Raw genomic sequence first — 21106 nt, forward strand, 5'->3', positions numbered from 1 at the left:
CTACAGTGATGTATTTCTGAGAATCTGCCTTAAAATTAATCACAAAATTCTCTGAATAGGAGCAGACTTGGCAGATTCAACGTGGGAATGTTATACAAAAAGAAGTGCTTTACTGGTCATCAAAAAGAATGAGGACGATATTGAGAACCATCTGGATAATCAATTAAACTGGCCAAGAAAATGCTTCAGTCATTCGGAAAATGGAAATAAGATAGCAAATACATATTTTTAAATATTTTACTGAAAATAAAATAAACAGTGTCTCTCCTCTGGCAAACCTCTGAATAGCTTCAGTAAATGAGCATGGTCCTAATCCAACAAAGCATATGCAAGCACAATGGTAATTACATTTATTTCATCCAGTTTACGTGTTGAAAGTTACATTTGTATATAGGGCATTGCTGGATGGGGACCTAACCTGAATTATGCAAAGTCTTTGAACAGAGACTGGAGGAGGGGTTTGTTTTTAGCAGTCCAGTAAAAGCACCAGAATGCCCCCGTGCCGGACGTTCCCGGCCTCTCTGCGAGAGGCCCCTATGCGGGCTCTTTCATTTTCTAAAACACAATCCCGAGCCCTTGTGACAGTCCCCGCGTGGCCCCGGCGGCGCGGAGACCGCGGCTGCCGCGGTGCTCGACCCTCGCCGCCCGGGCACGGCGGGGCGGCCACGACCGCGGGGCCGCGGCAGCGCCCAGGGCCCGAGCGGGCTGAGAGGGGCCCGTGCGGCCCCGCGGCGGCGCAGGTGAGAGGCGGCGGTGCCGGGCCGGGGCACGCCGCGGTGCCGGGGGCGCGGAGGGCAGCGCGGCCTTTGTTCCCGGCCGGGCGCGGGGCAGAGCGCGGCCAGCGGGTGCGCGTGCGCGGGAGGGGGGGCGCTGGCGGGAGCGCGCCCGTGGAGCGCGCGCGCGCGCGGAGGCGGCGGCAGGATCGCTCGGGCGCAGCCGGCGCGTGCCCGCGGCGCAGGGAGCGAGCGAGCGAGGGAGGCGGGGAGCGCGCGGTGGGCTCGGGCCGCGCACGGAGCGTCTCGGCTGGAGCGGCGCAGCGCAGTCGGCCCGCACGGAGCCGCCATCGGGGGAGCCAAGGCCGCCTCAGCGGGTCCCGCCCTGCCCGGCGCCCACAGGTGAGCGCCGTGGGGCAGCGGGAGCGGCCGGCCCCGCGCGGCCCTCAGCCCCCGCCCGGGCCCCGCCGCCACCCGCGGGAGGCTCCGGCGCGGCCGCGGGGCTGCCTCGGGACAAGGCCCCTGCGCGGCCTAAGCGCGGCCCGGGCGGGCGGTGCTGTGTGGCGGCCGCGGCTCGGGGGAGCGGGGCGCGGCGGGGCCTGCGGCGAGCGGCGGCCCCGAGCCCTTCCGCCGGGCCATTGTGTGCAGGCGGAGGCGGCGGCCCGGGCCGGGCCTGCGCCGCCCGGCCCGGGGCTGCCCCTTTGTGGGCTCGGCCTCGGCCCCGTCGCGCTTTGTGCTCGGGGAGCGCCGCGGGCTCGGCGCGGCCCGGGGAGGCGGCCTGGCCCCTGCGAGCTCCCGGCGGGCCCGGCCGCGGCAGGAACGGGCTGCCGGGGTAAATGTGCCGCTGGGTGCCCCTCGCTGACATTACCGAGAGGGCTGCTCGCTCTTATCTAATCCGGTGAGAGCAACGAGGGAGGGAGATTTTTTCCCATCCTGCGGCTTCCCCTTAAAGATGAAAAGGCTGGGGACCTTCGTGCCTTCCCCTTCTCCACGGTTTTAAAAGGTCGGGAGAAAACAGCGTTTGTAGTGAAAGGCAAAGCATCTCAAGTATTTCTGCAGGAGAAGAACCAAGTTTCTTTAACAGTGGTGAGCTGGTGGCACTTTTATTTTCTGCTTACATTAATACAATATTTCTCCAGTATTCTCCTTGAGCCCTCCTTTTCAGCGAGTCTGGGTGAATATTGCCTTGTCTCTGTAATGAGCAGTCTACTCATAGTCTAAATAAATGGATAAAATTATTTAATTTATTTAAGGTGGCACATGGGTGTCTGTTAGGACGCTCACAGCTAACTGGACTAGGTCATGAAGGACATGGGATATTCCACGCTCGGGACACAGTTTCAGTTGTCTGTTTATCTCCCTTCTAAACTGAGGCTAGCACGGTGCATTCCGGAGGGGGAGGGAAAATGGAAGGGACTCTTCTCAACCTTGATTTAATCAAGCTGGTCTGCAAGAAGAGTTACTGGAGTGCAGGTACACTAATACAGAGGGGTTTAGGGTAAAGCTCGGATCTCTGGACTATTAATTCGTTGCAGAAAATTACTTAGAGGAGTATACCTGAAGTAAAAATCAAGTGCTAAAAATTAAGTTTTTTTCAATGGAAACTAATGTTCTTAAATAGCCTTTGCCCTTTTCACAGCAGTGAAAAATCATAGAGGAAAGCACAGGAATATGACCTATCCATCAGTGATATAATTTTAGAAATCTGTTGTCATCTAAGAATTCTGATGAAATGATGGGTGTTTTTGACCTGAAAGTGCATGTCCAGATGAAGTAGCTGAACTGTTACTGTGCCATTTCTATTGATAAGGTTTCAATGCCATAGTCCAATTAGACTGTAGTAGAGGAGTTAGCTCAGAAATTCAGTGGCTCCAGCTAAGTAGGTATGAACTAATGAAAGTGAATACTTTAAATAGCAAGAGTACTTTTCATACTTAGGTTTGAGTAGAGTTGCTGCTCTTTGCTTTGTGTGAATTGAGAAAGAAATCCTGCTAAAATGTCAGACACCTGCCTCTAATGTGGAAGAGAGGAGCATGTGTTCATATTCATGTGAAAAGCAACTCTTTGGTCGAAAATTCAGAGAAATCAAATAGGACAGTTTTATGAAGTGTGGTCTTCAGATGAAACATTCTGGAGGACTGTGCTATTAGAAATAGGATGTTCTTAATTTTAAGTTAGAATCACTTTGCTTTATTTTTCTTCTGTAGTAATGCTTTTAGTCTTGTAACTATCAGCTTTAAAAGCTGGACTGGGTTTTGCCAAATGGATTATTAGTGTCTTTTTTGCTTTAATGATTGTCTCATTTTCAGGAGCTAAGCTGAAGCAGAATGGTCAAGGTAAATGAGTGATATTTGAAATTCTTGACACATTAAGAACTCAGTTCTGCAGTTGAAGTGCATGTAGCCAGTCTGCAGAAGACCAGTGTGCTCTGTGTTTGCAGCTGCTGGCTGTGGTTACCTGAATTCCTGCTCAGTGCTCTTGGTGCTACCTGCTGCAGAAAGCAGCTGCACTGGAGTGAGGATGTTGGCAGGCTCGAGTTCATCTCAGCCATCACGTGGTGCCTGAAGCTCAGGATCTCAGCTCCAGAGTTTACAGTCTTAAATGTCATGAACATTGTAGATGCAGATTTTTTTTTTTGCTTTTCTGTTGCTTTGGTTTTTGAATGGAAATAAGCATTTAAAAAAGGGAAAACTAGTTGTAATAAAAAAAATGGTAAGAGGCTTTTGGGGTTTTTTGTGTTTTTTTTTTTTTTTTTACTTTGACAAAATACACAACAGAGACGAATTGTTGCCTTAATAAAATGCTTTCGTTAATAAGAAAAATTTGTTGTAATCAGGTTACTCTTTTTGAAAGTGTACGTACTGTTCCTTTCCTAAATGTTCAATGGCACGGTAAAAATGTAATTTTGATGTTTTCTGTGTACAGCATCACGTTGTGGGCTAGAAATTGGGAGAAATGCGTAATTACTGTGTTGTTACCATGAGCTCTTACTTCAGAAGTACCTGAGATTTTGCTGTTAGCACTTAAATGCATGTAAGCAAAAATCTTCCTAAGTCAGTGATCTGGGGTTGTTTGATATTCCAGGGTACATTTAGCTGTTAACTTTACAGTGGAGTTAAGGAACACAAAAGCCAGCGTTAATGCCCCATTTAATAGTCTTTAAGTTTTGTACCACTGGAGAGAGAGATTCCAATTGTGATCCAAACTGCATGCCATGTTTCTGTAATGGCCAGGACAACTGTTATACATATATGCCTGTTTGAGTGACCGTATAAAATGATGATTGTTTGTGTTATCATAGGAATAATGAGAGATTTGGTTACTAATTCCACAATACTTTAATCAGATAAAGTGCTAGATAATTACAGCTAACCAAATGGTCCACTTCTGATTTTAACTTGTTTTTCTTTATAGAAGCTGAATATGAAAAGTGAGGTTGTCTGTGTTTTCAGGGAGGAATTTAAATGATAGAATCTGTATTTGTCCTCTTGCACCTGGAAAATTACCATGGATATATTCCAGGGCAATTGATAAAAGAAAAGCAGTAAATTGCTCTATAGACAGTTGATGACCTTTCCCTTTTTTGGTCTGCCTTATCCAGAAACACATTTTTATCTCTACTCCTAGCAATTAATGATTTTGCTGGACGTGAAGAAAAACAAGGAGAGTGTAGTGATAACTTGGCTGCTTAAAAAATTACTCATCCACTCCGTAAAAGTGAAAGAGAAGTTTTTTGAAGTGTGGTTTGTGTGGCTGGGGTGGTTTAACCCCAGCTGGCAGCTCAGTACCACACAGCCTCTCTCTTCACTTCCCCACCTGCGGGATCAAGGAGAGAATTGCAAGAGTAAAAGTAAAAAAACCTCTTGGATTGAGATAAAAACAGTGTAATAGGTAAAGGAAGAGCTGCCCACACCAGCAAAGCAAATCAAGGAATTCTTTCACCACTTCCCATGAGCAAGGCAGGTGTTCAGCCATCCCCAGTAGAGCAGGGCTCCATCATGCTTGGTGGTTACCTGGGGGCACAACTGCCATCACTCCAGACATCCCCCCTTCCTCCTCTTCCCCCCAGCTTTATCTGCTGAGCGTGATGCCAGATGGTCTGGAACATCCCTCTGGTCAGCTGGGGTCACCTGTCCTGGCTGTGTCCCTTCCCAAGGTGTTGTGCCCCCCCCCCCCAGCCTCCCCACTGCTGGGCTGGTGTGAGAAGCAGGGAAGGCCTTGACTGTGTGCGGGCGCTGCTCAGCAATAGCAAAACCATCTGTATTTATCAGCACTGCTTCCAGCACAAACCCATAACACAGCCCTGTCCCAGCCCCTGCAAAGAAAATGAACTCTACCCAAAGCAAAAGCAGCACAGTGGCATGAAGTCTAAATATTCTAAGGTTCTTTTCTAAAATTCTTGCACACAGTATTGAACAGAGCAAAAAGTAATTTAGTCTTTGAAGAAAGACAACAGTCACTTTTCAAGATTTTTTTTTAATGCTGTCAAGGAGGAGCATTAGAATGCCACACTTGCAAGAGTTACTTTCAAATACACGTTCAGATGAAGTGTGTTGAAGGAAAATTATTCTTAAAATTTTGCTAATGTATGGATTGTGTGAAGGTTTTAACTGGAGTAGAAGTATTTTAAAGCAATTTGGTGTTAAACTGCAAGAAGGAAAGCTTGAAAATAAATTGCATAAAAATTTCTAGAATTGGTGTCTAGCTTAGAAATGTGCATGTGTTAAAAGGCTTATCTTTGTTGTTTGTTTGCTCTGTGTTACAGATCTTTCATGAGGGAAAGTTATATGTCTTATATATTTTACAAGGGGATGACAACTGCAATACAAGGCATCTGTTTTGTAAATCTTGGTACAAGTTGCTTTATGCTGAAGTGTGATGTAGGTATTAGTTTGAAGTGGGGTTTAAAAGGGTTTTTTTCCTGTGTTTTTTCCAAAAGTTAGTGTTATTCCTAAAAAGTGTGGTTGGTTGTTGTTAACACTTGAGTGTTAGGAAGCAGAAATCATAGAAGATGTAGCACCGCACAGGCTGTGGCACAGCCAGGGTGCAGTTCCTGCTGGGCTGCCAGCGTTAACTTGCAGTGTTGTTGCTCCCCGTGGGAATGTCAGACAGAGCAGTTTCAGTCCCAAGTTCAGTTGAAAAGTGAACCTGTGAGGAATGGGTGCCCTTCCCAGGGCAGCTGGCACCATGGGACTGTGAGTTCGGCCCTGTTGCAGGAGGTGCCACTCTCTGACACTGCGGCTGCACTCGCGTCCCTGTCAGGGCAGGCTTAGAGCTGAGAAAGGATGGCCGGGCCCTCCACTGCCACTTGGGTTTGGTGCTTCCTGGGGTGCCAGGGGAACTGCTCAGGTGCTTATGCAAGACTGGTCTTGTTGAATACATTACCTTGAAGAGAAAGAAAACCAGTGGGTAAAAAGCACTCCGTTTGGTGGCAGCCTGCTTTTTGTTTGTTGTGGCAATGGTGGAACTACACTCCAGCATCCTCTATGTGTGTGCCTGGTGTCATGGAACCTGTATCTGGTGAGTCATTCTTCGTGCTATAGATAAACCATTTTTTTCTTAAAAGTGCTATTAAAATATTTAAGAACCTTTAAAATATGGCATCTTGCTACTTTGAAAGGTAGTGACTGTAACTCCTTTCTGTAAAAATGAACTCTTTTTTTTTTTTTTTTTTTGAAACCTGGTTACCTTCTTTTTCTTTCTTTTTTTTTTTTTTACCAACAGGGGTCTGCTACAGTTTTATATTTTAATCTTCTTTAATTATCTAATGTTGTTTTGGAAATCATGTGGTAAACATGCTTTGATTTGCATTTTTGTGTTGATACCTGTACGACCCCAGTTTAAGGTGTAAAAGATAAACTTCTCCTGTTTAAAGCTGATCACTTTTGCCTATATTTTAGCCTTAAGTCTTGCTCCTTTCTGTCTCAGAAGATGCATGTGCAATTGTCTTCTTGTAGAAGTTGTAAAAATGCTCTGCGCAACTAGCATTTTGGTTTCTGAATGTTTATTTTGAAATCTATATGCTCATGTATTTGTATAAAAGTCTTTAGAGTCATAAAACTGCTTTCATTCACAGGAATTTTCCCCCTTTTTGTGCATGAAGGCATCAACACAGTTGGGAGTTAATTTGTATAGGGTTCATCTCTCCATGGTCGATATCTTTGTGATTGCACAAGTGCCCTAAGGATGTAATTTGGAGACTGGTTGCACAGGTGTGACTGGGGAATCATTTGGCTGGCAGATGTTGATGGTGTGCTGTGAAATTTTAGTGTGGCTTTGTGCTGGGTCAGTCTAATTATTTAGAAAGGAAATTTTACAGATAAAAAAATATGCATTCCATAATAGAAGCTAAGATGGACATTCTTCCAAAACAGCACCTGTAAAATAGTAATTTTAAGAGCACTTTTGCTCATATTAAAAACAGCTGCTGGCCTAAACAGTTTAGTTCAAAAAGAATGTGTTCTGCTTAAACAAAAGTTGTTCTTTGTACACTCGTAATTCTTCCATGGATGTAAAGGTGCTCATCTACTTATGGAGTTGAGTGTAGGGGAAAAGAGGATTTCTTTGAAAGCTTTCTATAATGTGCATATGGGGAAGTAGATGTAAGGTTGCCTATCAAACTTTAATTTTTTTTTCCCATTTTTTGAATGCTTGATCTTCCAGCCTATTCTGTTTTTGAAATATTTGTGTAAAAGAAAAAGGCTAAAAAGTACTGAATTTTGCAACTGCTTTAGACAGTGGTTCATGGCTAAGAGTTGATGTTAGAGATTCAGCACTGCAACAGACTCAAGTTTTGATTTTGAATACATAACAGAAGAGAGGACAATTTTTTGCCGAGAAAGTGATAGGTTTTGAATTTAAAAAGTGTAGATAAAGAGAACATGAAGTAGCAGAAAAATATGTCTACTCCTGTAATTTCCAAACCATTTATAACATCTTGTGTTTTACCTTCTGCTGCAGACTCAGGCCTGACTTCAGAGTGATTATGACAGAATTTTAATTTTGTATGCCATGAAGCAATTCCCAGGCAATACAAATAAGTGAGATAGTGTGTACATTTTACTTGGCATTTGAGATGTACCTGATCAGAATTTAATGGCAATAAAAGAACATGTAATTCTATTGCCCAAGAGTTTTTTTTGCTTCTGAATTCAAATAACTTGCTTGACAGTCTGGGTACTTGGAGCTTCACAAAAGCGGCGGAGGGATTTTTTTTTGATAATTCAAGGATCCCTCTCAAGAAAGGTTACTTTACTTTTCATAAAATCAGGAGAACCTTCGGATTAGATACAATAGAGGTAGTGAGAAGGGTGTTGCCAATGTTTCCATAATTTGTGTCTTTGATGTACAAAATACTGGAATGAGTAGAGAGCAGTTATCCATATGTGAGCAGGAGCTTGAAAGTAAACAGTGATTGAAGTCTGATGATTGTGGACTACAAAAACTGAGATGTTAAATAATTTAACAGTGTCTTTTAGTATGTAATGATATTCAGTTATTACTAACCTGAAGTAAATTTGAATAGGGTCTAGCAGGGTTAACTTGGTATCCTTATCAAGTAATTTCATTCCTTTTTGCATTAATGGGTCAAACTCACAGCTACTTGTGGTAGTTTAAAACCTGTAAAAGGCAGGGAAGTACTTGCCTGTGGTGACTCAGAAACTCGTGACAAAACAGGAACTAGCCCCAGGTCTCCCTTGCCACAGAACTTGTGCTCTGCACCACTAATCGTGGGTTTGGTTGGCTTTTTTTTTAAAGGTTTCAAGGAATGCTCAGTCTTTTCATGCAACATGGTGGGCTGTGACGTCAGCAGCCCCACCTGTCTCTGCTCTGTGCTCAGGTTGGACACTTCCTGGGAGGCTGCTCTTATTTGTGAGTTCAACCTGCATTTCAAACCTGAGGGTTTGATGAGAAGCTGTAGATTTGTTGCTCTCTGCAGCAGTGTAACCAGGCTTGGCTGCAGAGCTGTCAGTAGCCGAGTTTGAGAATTTGATTGACATTTTAATAATTATTTTAAAAATATTAATTATTGCGGCAATTGAATTTTCATGCAACAATATTACAAGAAACTGTTGATTCAGAATTGATGAGTGGGGAAAAACTAAGTCACTGCAATAAAACAGAATTGGTTCTAATGGAGACACTTGGGCTTCAAAGATAGGTTCCAGAAACACAAGGCATGCAGAAAATGGGAATTTTAAGTAATGAAGTACTGAAAAGTGTGGAACCATCAGAAATGCAGAAGTCCCACTGTAGTTTTGTACTTCTTTTCTAAGGTCTTACACAGCCTTAAGCTCAGTGCTTTCTGTTTTCTACCTGTGGTAGAGCAACAAAGTAAAAAAAACCTGTGGCCCACCTTACATTGCCACAGCTTTCCTTTTGAATTAGTATGCATAGTAGGAAAATTTTAGTTCCAAAATTCGGAAATGTCTGTTTTAAAAATACAGACTTGATCCGTTACTTTTAAATGTTGTGTGTTTTATTCTCCTTGTGGTGTGTCTGTAATAAAATAAATGCATTATCTTTATCAGACATTCTTCTAAAAGTTATTTTTCTGAAGATTATTTAAAAAAAAAACAGATTTGTAAAAACTGTGACTCAGACTTGAGATTCTGTAGTTTAGCACCAGAAGTTCTGAAAAATTAATAATTTTTGAGGTGTTAAAAGTTAGACTTCCAGTGCCACTAGGGTGTGTTCTGTGATGCTGGATGTATTTATGTAGGATCCATATCTGACATACCTTGTGGCACCGAGGTCTGTACTCTGCAATAAGTATCTTGATTCTCCAAGCCCTCCCGTACATATTTGCCCTCCTGAGTTTAGACTGCCATACTTTACGCAGGCTCCACTGTCATCAGGGCTGCATACAGGAATACACAACAAGTGAAGAATCCCAAGAAGAAGTGATTATTTAAAATGGAAGTTTGTACAAACCTAAGGAATTAACAAGATGGAGGCATCTTTATAAAAGCAGTCAATGTATGTCATCCTGTCCTGACTTCCTACAGTGGGGCTTTCTGTGTCATGGGTCAGTCTCCTGTAGAGCAGTCTTTATTTGTAGGTCTCTTTGATTAGGTCTAGTTATTTTGATGGTCTGCTCCCTACTACTGTTAAGTAATGCAGGAAGAATATTGAGCATAAAATAGGTCTTGAATTTGAAGTGGAATAGTTATCACAGAAATACTTGGTGAGGGAAGACACACCAAAGTACAGGTACTTCTTTTAGCTGAGCCTTACTGAATTCAGGTAAGTGCTTCCATGCCACACCCTCCTCCCTGTGTCTGCCACAGACACAGGAATGGTGATGCAATATTGCGTGGCAATTACAGTATGCACTGAAGAGTATAGGGTTTGCAAAATCAGACTGAGGAAAGAAACACAGCCCCCAAATTGTCACACATGGTAGGATTTGCTGTTAATGTTTATAGAGGGGGTTGGTTATTTTTTTTTCTTTCCTTTTAAAAAAAATTCTTATAGAGTGTAATTGTATACAGAAGCCATCTATGGTGCCTTGTAGAACAATTGAGTGCTTCCTGTTTAGAGACTTCTGAATGGCAGTATGTGTTAGAGCATGAAAAATACCTTGCTTTCCTCTTTTCTGTCGCTCTTACTAGTTCACTCTGTGGCTGATCCTTCGGTGTGCCTGCCTTACTTTTTGTTGCAGCATTTTATGTCCAGAACTTTTTAAAAGGTAGCTGTCTCCCTGTGTTCATAGATATTACTGAGCTAAACTGTTGAAGGATGATTCTGATACAGCTCAATTCAGTGTGTTCTGTGCACAGTGAACAGAAACTAGATACTACTAAAAATAAAACAAAAATCTTTCCCCTGTTAGTTTGCTTAGAGTTATCTGTATTTTCAGATGAAGTTTTCTTTATTTTCTTAGATTCTGTGGTTTCTGCTATTTTAATTTTGAGAGCAGTGCACAGAGCACAGCAAGCTGCGGACAGGCACGCTCCGTTGGGTTTCTCAGAGGGCTCCTGGGATACAGGTGCCCGGTTGGGTCCATCCCATGGTTTATGGTGTTGTGGGGTCCCTGTGGGGGTAGCTCTGGCTGTCCTGTGGCAAGGAGAGCTCTGGCCATTGGGTGCCTGATGATCCTGGCACTGGGGATACAGAGCTGGGGAAGGAGGGAAGAGAAGGCTCTTGTCAGACAGCACCACCAGGTGCAGTGCAGGAGCATGCAGGATACAGCCTGGAGCAGTGTTTCTCTATCACCAGCTTCATACCTCTCTGCAAAGGTGGATGTTGAAGCTCTGTTTGAATGGAGAGCGGGTTATTCACTTGTTGGAATTGATGAAGTTCTTTGTTGCATTTAAAATTGAGCACTTCAGTCATAGTAGTTGGTTACTAAATTGATTTTGATGTGGTCATTGTATGTCTTCTGCAGGATACTGTTTCTTCCTAATTTTATCTTATAAAGTTGTTGGAAAGAAAATGTTTAACAGCTAGGGAAAACCCTCTCCTGGGCTGATGTTGAATATTCCAGCATATCTCCACAGGAGAAATAGTGAGCAACAGCGGTGAGGCGGAAGTCAAACAGTACTACCAAAGTCAGGTGTTTGCACTGAGGTAGAAATAGGTCACTCTGATTTGGTGGGTGTAAGAATGCTGTTGGTGTTTCCATGGCTGTGTTTGTGTCTGCATCTGCCACGCGGGGTGTGCTGAACTCGGAGAAGGTCAGGACGGGCACTGCCATGGCTCCATTGGGGATCGTGAGGGAACACGTGTGGGACACATCAGAAACGTGGGGTGTCAGGGACTGGGGACTCACTGCAGTGCTGGCCACAAAGACAATTCCATGGTTATATAAATCTGTTGGGATTTCCCTTCCTGGTGGTTGGAAAATGGGCTTGGTAGGGAATATCTTGAGGTGCAAGAAAAAAGCTGCCTGCAGTTTCAGGCAGACTGGGTCACTGCAAGGTAGAGGGAAATGGTCTAATTGTGTATGAAAAAGAGATGAACTGGACAGATGACATTTTGGCAAAGGTAATCGAGTCTTGACTCAATTTTGCCTATTTATTTTGGTCTCATTTTATAATATTCTGTTACATTGGATTGATCTAGCTTTTGCTTGTTATGCAGGAAAAGAAAAGCCTTGAGGTGTCTGAAATAACAAATAGCATAGTTAAGGGCACCAAAGAAAAGAGTGTCTGCAAGAGTTGAAAAAAAATCCCAATTCCTTAGTCAAAACCAGAGTGTATAGAGACTAAATTGTGTTATATAGTTGATTAATAATTTATGTCATGAACTGTCTTCTAAAAATTCTGAAGTAGGCCAGCAGGTCCAGAGGCTGTGTCTGAGCAGGGGTGGCACATGTCTGTCCAGGCCTGCATTTGATCCTAACCACGCCAGGCCCTTGGGATCCAACATCTCCTGAGAGCTGGGAAAGAGAAACTGATACACTGCAAAAGGCAAAGCCTTGGGCCCTAAAATGTCTTTGAAATGAAATAAAATTAAAAATACTAGTTTCTTCAAAAATATTGGCAATATTTTCTCTGATATGCTTTATGTTTAATGAGTATTTTCAACCTTTCATTTAGCTTTTGGGTTTTGACATTCTTTGGCTTGTGTCACATCTTGAAAAAAGTAACTTGTCAGTGTTTTTCACTTCATCCTATTCTCATTTCCAGTGCTTTCTAGCACTATTGTGTGTAAAAAAGTCTTATTCTCAAATATGAATGTACTGTTGAAAAAGATGAATGATTTTCTATTACTTTGTTGGTGGCTGTAATTCATTAAGAGTGCATTTTGAATGGAAGTTTCTGAACTCAGTTAGTTTTGAAATGTCATAGAAAAAAATATGTTGTTGCATCACATCCAGACAATTATGATAAATTTTTTTCTGTCCTTTTATTACTCTTATATGAGACATTTTCCCTTCCAGCCACTAAGATGACGATACAGAACTTTTGTGTGGTTTTTTTCCCCCCCAAACTAATACTGAGTTATCCTTTCAAAAGCTAGCTAAAATGCTAATCTCAAGTCTAATGGTGAGGATATGAGAGATGTGATATGAGAGAAGTGGATGATGCTAAGTTGAATTTGTCAAAGGTGCCCAGTATTCCAGTGAAGCACAAATGTGATTTTTAGAATGTGTCTGGAGCTAACACCTTGGTAAGGTGAGAAGGTGGAAGAGTTTCAGTCTAGTCCTGTTTATCATTGATAACTTCCTGGCACATGAGGCACATGATCTTTTTCAGCTTTTTCAAACCACTTTCTGTGCACCTGTGCCTCCGCAGAGCTTTTTAACCAGTGTTTTGGTTGTGCCTTCCCATTCCCACAGGATTTTGGTTCTGTGTCCGGGTCCCAAAGGCTTTGTCCCTGGGCACTGTGCAGCCAGCCGAGCATGCGGGCAGCAGCAGCTGTCGCCTGCCCAGGGGCGGTGGGTGCGCTCTGGGGGCACTGCCACACGAGGGGTGGCCTAGGGCATGTTTCACACACCTCGCAACATGCTCTTAGTTCCTCAAAAGCTCTTTCTATGAAGTTTTCTTCGGTTTTTCTGTTCTGCTTGTAAACTGTCTTGACTCTTACCTGGTGGGATGCTGTATATTGCACATTTGTGGGTGAGACTGAAGTGGGCAGGTTTTCTTTGTAGCAATTGGGCATTATTTGCAGGTATTACAGTGCTGACAAAAGTCTTCTTGAAAATGACTTGGATTTCAAATAGTGGGAAAGCATTTTTAAAGATAATTATCTTAACTCAGATTTTGTCGCCTTACTTTTTACGCGACCACAACAGTTTATCTCTCTGTGTTTCTTCTGTTGCCTCCACTGAAACTTCTTTCTTCTGTGATCTTACCATCATTACACCAGCGTTCCATAATGTCTAAGCTTTTCTGAGCAAAGTGCCTGCATCGTGCAAGTGTGTTGACTTGGCTTCCAACTGCTTTATCCTTTTACCTGCTCTAATATTTTTAATAGTCCAAGTAGATAATCAGATATGCCACATTGTTTTAGTTCTGTTGGTCATTTATTTTCCTTGAGATTATGCTTTTACTTAATCGAATAATATTTATAAAAATGGAGAAAATTCCTGTTGAATAGGACTTTACAGATCCACAGTGAAAAATGCTCATCTGAGGAATATCCTTGAAATAGGAGGACGTGATTTTCATGCTTAGAAGAGTTTTGAATGGAAGCTATAGCTTTTTCAAGCAGTTATTTCGGGGTAGGCGGAGGGCTTTCTCCGTGCGCACGTGTGAGGCACGGCCGGGCCGCGGGCGTGCGGGGGAGCGGCGTGGGGCGGCTGGGCCGGGCGGGAGGGGCCGGATCTCAGTCCCATGGTGGGGCGGGGCCGGCTCCCGGTTCCGCGGGAAGGGCGGGGCCGGCTCCCGGTTCAGCGGGCGGGGCCGAGCCGCGTCCTCCCCCGGAGGCGGGGGCGGGCGGGGCGGGGCGGGGCCGTCCCGCGCCGGCAGTGCCGGGGGAAGCTCGGGGAACCATTTTGGGGCGCGGGGCCGGAGCGCGGCCTCACATGGGGGCGGTGGGTCCCGCCCGGGGCGGTGACATCCGGGCGCCGCGCGGGGCCCCCCGGGCGTCGCGGGGGCTTTCGCCGCGGTCACCGCCCGGCCCGCGGCCCGAGCCCGCCTGTGCTGCGCGGACGCGCCATGAGCTCCTCCGCGCCCCATGACGGGCAGATCTGCCTCCAGCGGGCCGTATTCCTGGAAGGGCGTCTGGTCTGCGTGCTTGCCGGGGAGTAAAACCTGCAAAGGGAAAGGTAGCGCCGTTTAAATTGCCTTGTGCAGTATTGAAAGCTGGGCTTGTCGGAGCTGTTGAGTTGTGTCCCGCGGGAGGTCTGGGTGTCCTGTGCATGTCACCTTTCCCAGAACAGTGTCGAGAGTGCTTTTAGCAACAAGTCGGTGCGTTCTAGACGTTACCAGGAGCAGCGTTTCTTGATTTAGAGCTAGGAAATCTTAGGATGCGTTTTCCCCTTTTCTCTCTTACTGTTGGGTAAATAATTTTGAATGCATACAGTCTTTTTGATTATTGGAGTTAAAGGACCTAATACTCTTGAAAATGACACCTTAGTGTTCCTTAGTTTGTCCCTGTTGCTTAGAAACTTGTTCCTAACGTGTGCAAATAAAGGTAGTGAAAAAGCAAATATTGCATATAAGTGCTTTTACCTGTAGTAAGGAGTTTGTAACTAAAAATACATTTAAACTTTATCTCCAGTTCTGTATTTGTTTTTCCTTGGTTTGTAATTGTATGGTTTTCATAGTTTGGTGGGTTAAACGTATTCCACTGTTAAAACTTTTGCTTGTGATTAACTTGTAACTTTTGAGATAGCCATAAAGGATGTATTATTCATCGTTGTGTTAACAAGAGTGATGAAAATGTAGGCTTTGGGCAGGTTTAGGCTTGGTAAATTACAGTTTATAGCCTTATGCAGTGTCTTTCCTGCATGCTAATCCCAGTGGTCTGGTTCAGAGATTCCTCCTCTTTCCAGTGCCACTCCCGTGAGTGTTGTGGAAGGTGTGTGTGAAGGCTGCTCACACAGGAGCACTGGTAACACAGTTCTGTTCTCCAGTGCTTCTGTACCTTAGAAAACTCAAGTGGGAAGTGCGTCTGTGCACAAGGTCTTTCACAGAGTTTGTAGGTTGCTTCATTTAACTGTTGCATGGGCTCAGCGAGGTGTAATTAAAGACAGCAGAGCTCACCCAGCTTGTCAGGCTGCCCAGGGAACTGGTCTGACGCAGTGGTTTTCACCAGCGTTATCTGCAGGTTATGGAGGATCCCTGGATCAGGATGTACAGGGTCAGGCAAGAGGAAGCACACACAGACTTTATGAAATGTGTGTGTTTGCAATATCTGAAGGGAGACTTCTTCCAGAATTTGACATATGAATATGCTTGTTATTTCTAAGCTCTTCCCGAGCGAACAGTGTGATCAGCATGGGTTCTCCCGTGTCCGATGGTTTGTTCTGGAGCACAGAACTGCAGGGTGCCCCCCACCTGCAGCTACTGGGACACAGAGCAGGGCAGCTGGCAGAGGCCTTGCTGCTCCAGTCCCTTGGCTGGTGCAGCATCACCTCCCCAGGACACATGCTCGATTTGTCACAGACATCCTAAACTTCTCATCTGAGCTGGAATGCCTCATAGTGGGAAGATACAGCCAAAAGACACAAACATTCTTGTCATATCTCTACAGGATCAGTTATGGCCCAGCACTGAAAACTGCTGCATGGGTGTTTTTGCCAAGGTATTTCTAGACCACCAAGACTGAAATGGAGGAAGAGTTTGGTGGGTTAGGAAGATGCTGTCAGTGGGATTAGTGAGACTCATAAAATCAGTGTCTGAGAATCATATCTTAAACACTCAAAATTTTCTAGCTTTGGGGAGAGGTACTTCTGTAGAGGAATTTGGACTTGTCTGTCTCTCGTTACTTTTTAAATATCAAGGACTTAGTAATTTTGCAAGTAGGAATCTCTTAGTTCCTCTGCTTTGTGCCCTGAACAGTGCATGTCTTGCAAAAGCATGCACAGTATGCTGCTCTGAGCTGTCTGGTCCAAGTATGAGTAAGTTTGTGGGTGAAATGATGCTAAATATGGGAAGCTTGCCTATTGCCTAATATTCCCATGTCAAATAGCAAGGAGATTAAAGATGAGGTTTATTTTGAGAGCTTTATACGTACGTGACAGATCCAGAGCTGGTTGTACTCGCAGAGAGGCACTTAGGGTGGCTGAGAATTGTGCTGTGTAACAGAAGCCAATTTTGGATAGCATTTTATTTAACTGCCCTTTACCTACAAAGGTATGGTTTATTTTTTCAGAATTGTGTTTATTTTTTCACATAGTGCTAGTAATTTCTTTTCCACAAGAAGGAGGAGAGTTAGGAGTGCAGGAAAACATAACATGTTAAGAAATATGGTTGGTACTTGTTCCACATCTGTGGAATGCTTGAGCAAGCTGTTTGGTCAGACAGCTGTCACCTTTGTCTGGGGACATTGGAGAGGATAGAACTTCAGTGGGAGCTCTACTGAACATAGAAGTTCATCAAGAGGAACTGAAAATGTCTGAGTTTACATGGTGCAATGAATTCTCAAATTTGACAAGTGAAGTTTAGTCTTATTCAGAAAACGAAATAAAGTAATTGCTTTGTTTTTTTTTTTTTCCTGGTATCCTCACAAATGGTTTAGTTAAGGAAGCTGAAGCAGTGGCTGTGCTTTACAAGCCTTGGGCCTCAGTAGCAGAGTAATGAAACTGAAGAGTCACTGTCTTATCCTGGGTAAAAAGCAGGGTAGTAATTGTCTGAGTTGTGTTTTTCAACTTTTTAAAATAAATTACACTCTAAACAAGATTACTGAGAAGGTCACATACAGAAGATAGTTTTTTTCATTAAAGATGCCTCGTTTCTCATACACAGTAGTTTAGAATTGTTCCATACACAGAGTTGATACGCAAAAGTGATCTGGGTGAAGCATTTCATAAATGCAATATTAAAAAAACAAACCAACAATAACAAATGTCTTATTTTTAGCATGTTTTTACTCCCCTCCTTTGCAGCTTCCAGTAGATAAATGCCACTTTAGAACAATGAGCAGAACTTCTTCACTTGTTCGGTTTCCATGTCACATGAGTGTCTGTGTCATATGTGCACAACTGATCTACACATACCAATATACAGTTTGTAGTACATGGGAGTTTTGCTTTCATTTGTATCGTATTGTCTCTTGAATCTTGTGAGTCAAGAAACGCTGTATGCATGGCAGTGAAGCGTGCTTAGATCTGAATTGTGTGTTCTGTGTTCTGTTGCAGAAATGAGCCGTCAGACCGCTACAGCACTACCCACAGGTACCTCCAAGTGCACGCCATCGCAGAGGGTGCCCGCGCTGACGGGCACCACAGCTTCCAACAATGACTTGGCCAGTCTCTTTGAGTGTCCCGTGTGCTTTGACTATGTGCTGCCACCGATCCTGCAGTGTCAGAGTGGCCATCTGGTCTGTAGCAACTGTCGCCCCAAACTCACGTGCTGCCCCACTTGCCGAGGCCCGCTGGGCTCCATCCGTAACCTGGCCATGGAGAAAGTTGCCAATTCCGTACTATTCCCGTGTAAATACGCCTCTTCCGGCTGCGAGATAACTTTGCCACACACAGAAAAAGCAGACCATGAGGAGCTGTGTGAGTTTAGGCCTTACTCCTGTCCCTGTCCCGGTGCTTCGTGTAAGTGGCAAGGCTCTCTGGATGCTGTCATGCCGCACCTGATGCATCAGCATAAGTCGATTACGACGCTGCAGGGAGAAGATATAGTGTTCCTGGCCACGGACATTAATCTTCCTGGTGCTGTTGACTGGGTTATGATGCAGTCTTGTTTTGGCTTTCATTTCATGCTAGTGTTGGAGAAACAGGAAAAGTATGATGGTCACCAGCAGTTCTTTGCAATTGTACAGCTGATAGGAACACGCAAGCAAGCAGAAAACTTTGCTTATCGACTCGAGCTAAACGGGCATAGGCGGCGATTGACTTGGGAAGCAACTCCTCGATCCATTCATGAGGGAATTGCAACAGCCATTATGAATAGTGACTGTCTAGTCTTTGACACCAGCATTGCACAGCTCTTTGCAGAAAATGGCAATTTAGGCATCAACGTAACTATATCCATGTGTTGAAATGGCAATCAAACCTCTTCAGGCCAGTGTTTAAAACCGTTGCATTTAATTTAGCAGAAATAGGGTAACCATCTTTGACTGTCAGACAAATTATTTGGTAGATGGAGGGTAGACATAAATGAAGGTAAATAAAAGGAAAGGCTGTTAAATTACAGGAAGCAGTTGCATGTAGTAACTAATATATTTAAAATAAGTCAACAGTAAACCACTGAAAATATATATACACCCAAAATGGGCATCTTTTGTATTAAGAATTGATTCTACAGGAAATGTTGTAAAATAATTCTAAAACTTGTTTGTAGATTGATTGTACTGTTGAAAAGGATACTGTTTCGTGTTTTTGTTTGTGTTTTTTTCCTCCCCCTTTGACTGACAAGCCATGTTGAGCAGTCTGGTCTCTGGCCGCTGCTTCCCCTCCTCCTCCCCACCCCTCCTTTGTAAGTCACTACATAGTATTGCTGCTGTTTGTGTATATTTTTTGTGTATTTGCTAATTTTTATTAACTTCTAGTTTTTCATTAAATAAATATGACTTTCTTTTCTGTAATTCAGGTTTTTCTCTTTTTTGTATCTTTTTAAGATTAATTACAGGTGTCATCTTTTGATATGCATAATTGCTATGGTAAAACTTATATTTCTGTATGTTTGGTAAATTTGTCTCTTTCCAGTAGTCAATTCATTGGTGATACTGTTCTTAATTGAGCTATTTGTGAATGTACTGAACCCGAAAGGAGTGCTTATGTTCAAAGATGTGTCAGGAAAGACAGCTCCTTTAAAAACAGGTCTAGATGTTGTTGTACTTTGAGTTATCTTCTAACAAAAATGAAACAATTATTAAGAACTTTCCGAATTTAAAAAAAATAGCAAGTCACATTTCAAATTTAGAGATGCTTAGAAAATTGATTGCATCCTTGTATTTGTTGGTTTGCAGTACAAAGGAAGTATTGTATTACACAATATTTGTAATTATAAAAGCAGACCATTTGTCTAAAAAAAAAAAAGGCAGTCAGAGTGACATGTTTTCAGTCTTTTTATATTTGTCATTAAAAGATTACCTGGCAAATGAAAAAAACACAGCCAACTTCTGCTTTTTGCTTTAGCTCAAAGTTTGACACATTGATGCTCTTGCTCAGTTTCTTGTCTTCATGTCTTTTGGTTGTTACTAAAGCAACTGTCTGGAACTGACGTTTGTATCTCATTTTGGTGACATGATCCACATGACAATGCAGATAAATCTCTTCCAGGTGTGACTGACCAGCCCTAAAGGCTTTGGAAGGATACTGGGCTTTATGCAGACTGCCTGTATGTGCAAACCTGAACCACGAATGTAAACGGGATTTGTGTTACAGAACAGACCCAGACAGGAGCAGGGAAAGCTCTTGCACCTCCAGCAGGAAGGAAACCTTTGTCATAGCGAGTGCTAGCGGCCGTGTCGGGGAGCTGGTCTGGCTGTTGACTACTTTTGTAACACATTAAAATACAGTTTATTTACTGTGCACTGTCTTAACTTTCTTATCAGAAGTTGATCTGTTAGGACAATTCTTGTTCTTTCTGTTTTTGATGCATGATGAGGTAAGTAGTTCTACAGGTAAGGAACATAAAATCCATTGGGTTGGATTAATAAAACACAGAAATAGTTGGCTTCATGTAGTAAAGTTTCACTCAGAAAATTTGATACTTAAGACTGTTTGAACTGTGCACAGATGTAATTTAAAAGATGTACTGGTACCTTGTGACAGTAGATAAATGCTTCCAAAACTCCTGCAATCTAGCATTTTTTGCTTTTTGAATATACAGCCAACTGTTAGCAGTTTTCCAAATTCAGTAATTATTCTCACCTAATTAAGCTTGTCTATATTTACCTCCAGTTTGTCTTTAACAGAAAGTTGGCTAAATACTCTTTAGAGGAGCCCCCATCTCCCTTGGCTCCCTGGTGCCTGCCTGGCTGAGCTGAGCCATTCCAGCCCTGGCTGTGCTAAGGGAATGTGGTGGAGAATGTGTGTGGCCCCTGAGAGGCCAGGGCTGTGCTGCTGTTTGGGAGGGTTCAGCTGGGGCTGTGTCCCCAGGAGCACTGTCACCCCTGAACCCTTGTGCTGAGCCTCAGTGATTTGATTGAGCTACAGTGGGCTGAAGGTCAGGGCTGTGCTCTGGAAGGGGCCTTCAGGAATAGCCTTTGCAGTGAGCCTGCTGTGCTCAGACAGGTTTGTTCATGTTTCACAGAGGACAAGAGCTATAGCATAACTACTGTATGCTGACTTACTGTAATGTAAATTAGTATTGCTTCATTTGGTGTTAAATAATTGTATAAAACCTTTAATACCCATCATCAGATGGAATTATGAAATTAACCTTGGGCCCAGATCCTCAACAGTATTAAAAGCCTAAAGAGTGTGAGGATCTGGTAAGTCAACTACACTGTTATATATGAAAAAAAGAAACCATACTAGAAGTCTGTACAGTTTACTACCTTATCTAAAATAAATGGTGTATTAAAGCCTGGCATTGTCTTAACATTAGCTGTTTATTTTAGAAAGTGCTGTTTCACTTTGCTGTATTGGGAGGAGTATTCAAATTTGTCTCTAAAAGATGAAACGCAGTAGATCTTGCATTTGTCTGCTAGCACTACCTCCATGGTTTTTCATTGCCCTTTTGAAAAAAAAAAGGCCTTAAAATGTTTGACAAATGTGGATGTAAATATTTTGATTTTGTTGTGACAGTTCCTGCTAGTTCTTGTTTGCAGTAGTGGTTTAAAATTAAAGCAGGTGAATGGTTTTGTATTGCTGCCTGTCC

General features: G+C 43.3%; 1 protein-coding gene across 4 annotated transcripts; it reads left to right on the plus strand.

Annotated features, from left to right (window-relative positions):
• The first annotated feature begins 609 nt into the window (after positions 1–609).
• SIAH1 (siah E3 ubiquitin protein ligase 1) lies at positions 610–19812 on the plus strand. 4 transcript variants are annotated; one of them, XM_084215070.1, is made up of 2 exons: positions 610–740; positions 17467–19812. In XM_084215070.1, the coding sequence occupies exon 2, from the start codon at positions 17469–17471 to the stop codon at positions 18315–18317; it is 849 nt and encodes a 282-aa protein (XP_084071196.1). In that variant the 5' UTR covers positions 610–740; positions 17467–17468; the 3' UTR covers positions 18318–19812. The 4 variants fall into 4 exon arrangements, with proteins under 4 accessions (XP_084071196.1, XP_084071194.1, XP_084071195.1 ...); XM_084215068.1 differs by lacking the exon at positions 610–740 and adding an exon at positions 937–1115; XM_084215069.1 differs by lacking the exon at positions 610–740 and adding an exon at positions 1710–1799.
• The last annotated feature ends 1294 nt before the right edge of the window (positions 19813–21106 follow it).

The sequence above is a fragment of the Fringilla coelebs genome (assembly GCF_963513975.1).
Source record: "Fringilla coelebs genome assembly, chromosome: 14".
Classification (NCBI taxonomy): domain Eukaryota; kingdom Metazoa; phylum Chordata; class Aves; order Passeriformes; family Fringillidae; genus Fringilla; species Fringilla coelebs.